General features: G+C 47.6%; 1 protein-coding gene across 2 annotated transcripts in view; it reads left to right on the top strand.

Annotated features, from left to right (window-relative positions):
- LOC137171931 (kinesin-like protein KIF20A) overlaps positions 1-7,309 on the top strand; it is a 19,771-nt gene extending 12,462 nt beyond the window's left edge. For both annotated transcript variants that reach the window (XM_067576127.1, XM_067576126.1), the window contains exons 5-12: positions 1,248-1,386; positions 1,474-1,658; positions 1,868-1,910; positions 2,039-2,181; positions 2,547-2,619; positions 2,781-2,892; positions 6,075-6,146; positions 6,259-7,309. In XM_067576127.1, coding sequence (XP_067432228.1) covers positions 1,248-1,386; positions 1,474-1,658; positions 1,868-1,910; positions 2,039-2,181; positions 2,547-2,619; positions 2,781-2,892; positions 6,075-6,146; positions 6,259-6,409 — 918 coding nt within the window. In that variant the 3' untranslated portion in view covers positions 6,410-7,309. The remainder of the gene's footprint in view (positions 1-1,247; positions 1,387-1,473; positions 1,659-1,867; positions 1,911-2,038; positions 2,182-2,546; positions 2,620-2,780; positions 2,893-6,074; positions 6,147-6,258) is intronic.
- Positions 7,310-7,500: the final 191 nt, after the last annotated feature.

Raw genomic sequence — 7,500 nt, 5'->3', positions numbered from 1 at the left:
TTGACCCCCTAAACATGCTCAAAAACTGTCTGAAAACAGCCGGGTCTGAAGACGTCTACATGCCCGTCACAGAAGGCCTTCGACTACGTTGTGGCCCGACGTGCACAGAGGCGCGAGGGCCCGTTCAACGCCGCTTGCAGCTTTAATTGGTTGTGTTGCTGGTGTGTTGTACTGGGGTTGTTGTCAGACTGGTTCTGAGGTTGAACAGGATCAGAAAGTGAACTAACTGTCAGGACCAGCTGAGTGAGAGGACTCTTCTCTTTGCTCAGCTCTTGGCATTGTAGGGCTTGTAGTGGGAGGATTGGAGGGGTCACTGGTTTTTAGATGGAACCAGTATTATTCAGCTTTGCAGGTGTGCTTGTGGTTTTTCTGCACACCTGCAAGATGCTTTTGCAGAACTCTAAATGCATCATTTCAGCCTGGTGTTTGTCTAGTTGGGCTGGATTCTGGTAAGAAAGAGGATCCAGACTTCGCTACCAGAGAGGAGAACTGGTTTGAATGTAAAGTTGTTGTTTTATTGCAGAGAAGCCGCGACTGCTTTTTCTCTCAGTTCATTTACTGCTGAGTTATAACTTCCGGTGGAATTTATTTTCAATCCTAAATAATTATAATCTGTGCAGCTGTCTGCTAGTACTGCTCCTGCAGGTCCTGGGCTAAGGTCTGCTAGTACTGCTCCTGCAGGTCCTGGGCTCTGGTCTGCTAGTACTGCTCCTGCAGGTCCTGGGCTAAGGTCTGCTAGTACTGCTCCTGCAGGTCCTGGGCTCTGGTCTGCTAGTACTGCTCCTGCAGGTCCTGGGCTCTGGTCTGCTAGTACTGCTCCTGCAGGTCCTGGGCTCTGGTCTGCTAGTACTGCTCCTGCGGGTCCTGGGCTCTGGTCTGCTAGTACTGCTCCTGCAGGTCCTGGGCTCTGGTCTGCTAGTACTGCTCCTGCAGGTCCTGGGCTCAGGTCTGCTAGTACTGCCCTGCAGGTCCTGGGCTCAGGTCTGCTAGTACTGCCCTGCAGGTCCTGAACTTCTCAAAGCGGAGGAGGAAGTGCATCTCTGTCTCTTCCTCCCCTGTTGAGCAGCGAGCACATACATGCTCCTCTCTGTTTCTGCTGGTGGAAAACTTGAGTAATTTATAAATGTAATGAAAAATATTGCCGTAAATAGTGTGATTTGCGACACAACAAAATGAACGATGGAGCATAATATGAAATGATGTTTTTCTGTAATCACAGACCTGATTCTGGTTGTCATGCTGTTCAGGTCTTTGGTCCAGAGGCCGGTCAGAGGAAGGTGTTTGAGGGTTCGGTTCGTGGTTCGGTCAGAGATGTTCTGGAAGGAGGAAACTGTCTCGTGTTCACCTACGGAGTCACCAACGCTGGAAAAACCTTCACCTTCCTGGGTAAGAGACACAACCTGTCTGTTTGTATGTCGAACTGCCTGTCTCTCTCTCTCTAACTATTAGTTTCTCCACCTGTCTGTCTCTCAGGTCCGGAGCATGACTCAGGCCTTTTGCCCAGGTCTCTTGCGGTCATCTTTAACAGTATCGAGGGTCGTCTGTACAGTCGCTGTGATCTGAAGCCTCAGCGCTGCAGAGACTTCAGCAGACTGACTCCAGACCAGCAGACAGCAGAGAGCAGCAGCAAGAAGAATCTGCTGAGGCTGCTCAAAGAGGTCAGAGACGCTGAGAGACACACAGATGCACAGAGACACTGAGAGACACACTGAGACACACTGAGACGCTGAGAGACACACTGAGACACACTGAGATACTGAGAGACACACTGAGACACACTGAGATACTGAGAGACACATACTCACACCAAAATAAACCACTGTGCAGTGTGACAATGCATGTGAGACTGTGTGTGTTTTCTCTGCAGAGTGACAGAAGTGTGACGTCTGGCAGATCAGCTTTTCTTGACGGTCAGTGACTCTGATTGGTTCTTTATTACAGTTTCAGTCTGATCTCAGACCAGCTGCTTTAACGAGGGAAGATGTAACGTGTGTGTCTGTGTGTGTGTGTGTGTGTGTGTGTGTGTGTGTGTGTGCAGGCTCTCTGGGCTCTGACAGCAGTGTGAACAGCATCTCCGAAGCCGACAGTTTCTGTCTGGACGTTGACTCAAATGTGCGTTTCTCCATCTGGGTTTCATTCTGTGAGATTTACAACGACAACATCCACGACCTGCTGGAACAGGTAACACATACACACACATCTGCGTTTGTCCTCCTCTACTTGTGTGTACTTGTTAGTTACAGATAAAAAACCCCTCAAACTCCGTTTGGGAGCTGTGTCTAGTCTTTAAGAAGACTAGGCCAAAACCTGGTATATGTCTGGACCCCATCAACTTTCAACCTTCAGCTGGTTGCTCCGACACATTCAGAGTCATTGCCATTGTTGCCGTTAGCATTGTTGTCAACAGGCGGTGCAGGCGGTGCGCTTCCTGCATGCGCTTGTAAAGTTTGATTTTAAAGGGTCATTATGTTTTGTATTTCTCTGTAATGTAAGTGCGCTCTATCGACAGACTGTGATTGATTATGTGATTGATCTGTGATGTTCAGGTTCCCAGTGGACACCACAGGAGGACTGTGCTGCGTCTTTCTCAGGATGTCAAAGGAAACTCCTTCATCAAAGGTAACTGTGTGTGAGAGATGAGCTTATTAAAGTCAATCAGTGTGTTTACTTTCTTACTGTCAATCTGTTTACATGCAGATCAATAACCACATTTCTCTCCTACACTGACCTGATTATAGAACATGCTGCTTCCTGACTGTTTTCACTGTGTGATGTTTCAGACCTACGCTGGGTCCAGGTGAACAGCTCGGAGGAAGCCTACAGAGTGATGAAGATTGGGAAGAAGAACCAGAGCTTCTCTTCCACCAGACTGAACCAGCTGTCCAGCAGGAGGTCAACAGACACTTTTACAGCTACAGACTAACAGACACAAACCGCATCAGCTACAGACTAACAGACACAAACCACATCAGCTACAGACTAACAGACACAAACCACATCAGCTACAGACGAACAGACACAAACCGCATCAGCTACAGACTAACAGACACAAACCACATCAGCTACAGACTAACAGACACAAACCACATCAGCTACAGACTAACAGACACAAACCACATCAGCTACAGACTAACAGACACAAACCACATCAGCTACAGACGAACAGACACAAACCACATCAGCTACAGACTAACAAACACAAACCACATCAGCTACAGACTAACAGACACATGATGATGTCATCCATGTAGAGGAGGTGACTGATGGTTGTTCCACTACGGAACCGGTATCCGTAGCCACTCTTTGAGTTGATCTGGCTGAGGGGGTTCAGGCCTATGCAGAACAGCAGTAGGGACTCCTACTGCTGTAGCAGTAGGAGTAGGGACTCCTCCGAGTCGACGACCTTGGTAAATGCCGCACTTGATGGTAACTTGTGCAGTTTGCTTTGAGTTGGCCTCCAGAGTTGTTTTCCACAGCCCCATTGAGTTCTTGATGAAGGCTCTTAGTGTCCTGTTGATGTTGTACATTTCCAAGCATTCCAGTATCCATGCGTGTGGCATTGAGTCGTAGGTCTTCTCGTAGTCAATCCAGGCGGTGCACAGGTTGGTCTGCCTGGTCTTGCAGTCTTGGGTGAGTCGACCAGTAGCTGGTGCTTAGCTCCCCTGGTATCGCTACCAATTCCTTTCTGGGCCTGCTCATGTATTGGGCCATGTGCCTATTCATCCGCTATGATGCCTGACAGGAGCTTCCATGTTGTACAGAGGCAGGTTATTGGCCGGTAGTTGGATGGGATCGTGCCCTTCTGGGGGTCCTTCATGATCAGGACTGTCCGACCGTGGGTTAACCACTCTGAATGCGTCCCATCCATCAGCAGCTGCTTCATTTGTGCTGCCAGGCGTTCATGGAGTCCAGTTAGTTTCTTTAGCCAGTAGGTGTGGATCATGTCCGGGCCCGGTGCTGTCCAGCCATTGTAGTGGTTTCTGGATCTTGTTCTGGGAGATTGCTGTGGTCTGCTCTTAGATCCACTAGCCACTGAGCATTGGTGTTATGTGATGCCTCCTTCTCCCATATGCTCTTCCAGTATTGTTCAGTCTCGGCCCTGGGAGGATCTGTTCTTGTGTTATTACCTTGCCACTGAGAGTACACTTTGGATGGTTTGGTGGAGAAGATCATATTTATTCTCCTGGCTTCTGCTTCTCCTGTGTATCTCTTCAGGCGGGTAGCCAGAGCTGTGAGCCTTTGCTTGGCAGTCTCCAGTGCCTCGGGTATAGACAGCTTGTTGTACTTCCTGGGTATCCCTGTCATCCCCACACCTTTCTGTAGCTCTGAGAGTCGACTAACTTCTCTCTGTGTTGCCTTGATCTTGGCCTCCAGCCTCCTTCTCCATGGAGGGTAATGTTCTTTGTGACTCATGGTGTTCATCTTGTAGCCAAGCATCTCTAGGCTCATGTTGCTGTGGTGTATATCAGCTGATTGGTCTCGGTTACGGTCCTAGTAGGGATAGTACGTAACGCTGCATTCACATCCTCTAGCAGACTTTCAGAGGGTACTTTGTCACTTAGCCTTGGTAATCGGCTACGGGGGTGCTGGGTGTATGTGTATAGATATGTATGTGTATGTGTGTGTGTATGTATGTGTGTATATATATATATATATATGTGTGTGTGTGTACACTATTTTTAATTGCCGTGGCAATTCAAAATTGAAAATAGTATACAAGGCGTGCTGTCCTAAATAAAATATTAAATATTTTGTGTTGCATATTAAGTCGCCTATGAATGATTTATCCATCACTCACCAGTACTAGACTGTGTTGGGGCTTCAGTCTGTGCCTTCCTCAGGTTTCCAGATTCCTACCAAGTCCTACGTCACCTGCTGTGCAATCTGTCACTGTCCAAACTATAGGACACACCCAAATGGAGCCATGGCCGGCCAAGATTGTGTATTCTAGCCACATTGTGGTCATACAGACCATTTTGCACTCATCCAATGCCTTGCTAAAGCAGACTGAAGAGCTTCTGCAAGTATGCCAGCAGTGAGGTTCTGGGCTATGTATCTGGTCTCTAAACACTTTGACAGCAGAGTCCAGTCAGCAGTTATGTAATGTGTGGTCAAGCTCATGTACAGGGTCATATTTGAGCTTAGTGGCAGAGTAAAAGAAGACATCTTTTACCTTCAGAATGGCAGTTTGGCAGATGTAAAGTACATTTTTTTGCCAGTTCATACTGCCTGTCAAGTTTGCAGCATTTCTCTAAATGCTTCTTTTTTTTGACTGTGTTGAATGGCTTCATATCTTTGGCTACATAGCGAGTTACGCTATCTGCGAGCGTGCAACATTTCATGCCGTCACGTTTATATTTGCGCTGTCGGGCAAAGGCGTCCATAGTAGCCAGCTGTGGTTTCTGTTCCCAGCTCGGAAAACTGGATGTTTATGTTTTTAGATGAGCTTTTAGGTTGGTGGTATCGCCACTTTTCATTTTTAAATCAAGTTGACATACCAGCTCGTTAACGTTAATGGGCTCTCTTCTCTCATATGTTCCACGCCGGAGCCGTGCGATGTGGCTTTGAAAACAAGAGCATTTGGACTTATTCTTCCAAACTTTCTGGCTGGAATTATGCATCTATTAACCTCAAGTAACGAGCAGCGTTATCTTCACTTCACCTGGTTCACTGAGCCGCGCCCTCGGTGAAACGCCAACACACCAGATGAAATGTTAGTGAATTCTTCTGTAAACACAACGGACGTTATCGAGGTCAGCAGAAATGAGGTCATGTCTGTATATTGTTCAATAAGCCAATAACGTGATTATTGTGACAGACTAACAGACGCAGTTGTCAAAGGACATATTTCTGTGAAATAAATAAACTTTAAACAGCAAATATGTAAGAACACGTTTATTTGTACTTTGGTTGAACTGACCCCCTAACACAGCAGCCACACAGGAAGTTTACCAAAATAAAATGCAGTCCCCGTTAGTAATGATTTAAAAAAGAAGATTAAAGAAATTAAATTTTATTTTCATCATTATTCTGGTGATCAGTATCAGACGTTTCTGTGTGCTTTGACTCCGCAGCCACAGCATCTTCTCCATCAGGATCCTCCGAGTCGACGACGTTGGAGTTCCCAGAGTCCTCGGCATCAGCGAGTACGACCGACAGCCCAGTTTATACTCAGCGTGTTGTAACCTCAGCTGTTGGATGTGGATTTGTCATGTTGTTTGTGATGTTGTTTGTCATGTTGTTTGTGATGTTGTTCAGGTTGGCGCTGTGCGACTTGGCCGGCTCAGAGCGCTGCTCTCGCACTCACAACACCGGAGAGCGTCTGAAGGAAGCAGGAAACATCAACAGCTCTCTGTTGGCGCTTGGAAAGTGCATCAACGCCATGAGACTCAACCAGAACGCCAAGTAAGGCGTCTGCCTGTCCACCTGTCTCTCTCTCTCTCTCTCTCTCTCTCTCTGTCTCTCTCTCTCTTTGTCTCTCTCTCTCTCTCTCTCTCTGTCTCTCTCTCTTTGTCTCTCTCTCTCTCTGTCTCTCTCTCTGTCTCTCTCTGTCTCTGTCTCTCTCTCTGTCTCTCTCTCTGTCTCTCTCTGTCTCTCTCTGTCTCTCTCTCTCTGTCTCTGTCTCTCTCTCTCTCTCTCTCTGTCTCTCTCTCTGTCTCTCTGTCTCTCTCTCTCTCTCTCTCTCTCTGTCTCTCTCTCTCTTTGTCTCTCTCTCTCTCTCTCTCTCTCTGTCTCTCTCTCTGTCTCTCTCTCTCTCTCTCTGTCTCTCTCTGTCTCTGTCTCTCTCTCTGTCTCTCTCTCTGTCTCTCTCTCTCTCTCTGTCTCTCTCTCTGTCTCTCTGTCTCTCTCTCTCTCTCTCTCTCTCTCTCTCTCTGTCTCTCTCTCTCTGTCTCTCTCTCTCTCTGTCTCTCTCTCTCTCTGTCTCTCTCTCTGTCTCTCTCTCTCTCTGTCTCTCTCTCTCTCTGTCTCTCTCTGTCTCTCTGTCTCTCTCTCTCTCTGTCTCTCTCTCTCTCTGTCTCTGTCTCTCTGTGTCTCTCTCTCTCTCTCTCTCTCTCTCTGTCTCTCTCTCTCTCTCTCTCTCTCTCTCTCTCTCTCTCTCTCTCTCTGTCTCTCTCTCTCTCTCTCTGTCTCTCTGTCTCTCTCTGTCTCTCTCTCTCTCTCTCTCTCTCTGTCTCTCTCTCTCTCTCTCTCTCTCTCTCTCTCTGTCTCTCTCTCTCTGTCTCTGTCTCTCTCTCTCTCTCTCTCTCTCTCTGTCTCTCTCTCTCTGTCTCTCTCTCTGTCTCTCTGTCTCTCTCTGTCTCTCTCTCTCTCTCTCTCTCTGTCTCTCTGTCTCTCTCTGTCTCTCTCTCTCTCTGTCTCTCTCTCTCTCTCTCTCTCTCTGTCTCTCTCTCTCTGTCTCTGTCTCTCTCTCTCTCTCTCTCTCTCTGTCTCTCTCTCTCTGTCTCTCTCTCTGTCTCTCTCTCTGTCTCTCTCTCTCTGTCTCTGTCTCTCTCTCTCTCT

The sequence above is a fragment of the Thunnus thynnus genome, chromosome 20 (genome assembly GCF_963924715.1).
Source record: "Thunnus thynnus chromosome 20, fThuThy2.1, whole genome shotgun sequence".
Lineage (NCBI taxonomy): Eukaryota > Metazoa > Chordata > Actinopteri > Scombriformes > Scombridae > Thunnus > Thunnus thynnus.
Note: the sequence above shows the minus strand (reverse complement) of the source record. Positions and strands in the feature narration are given on the sequence as shown.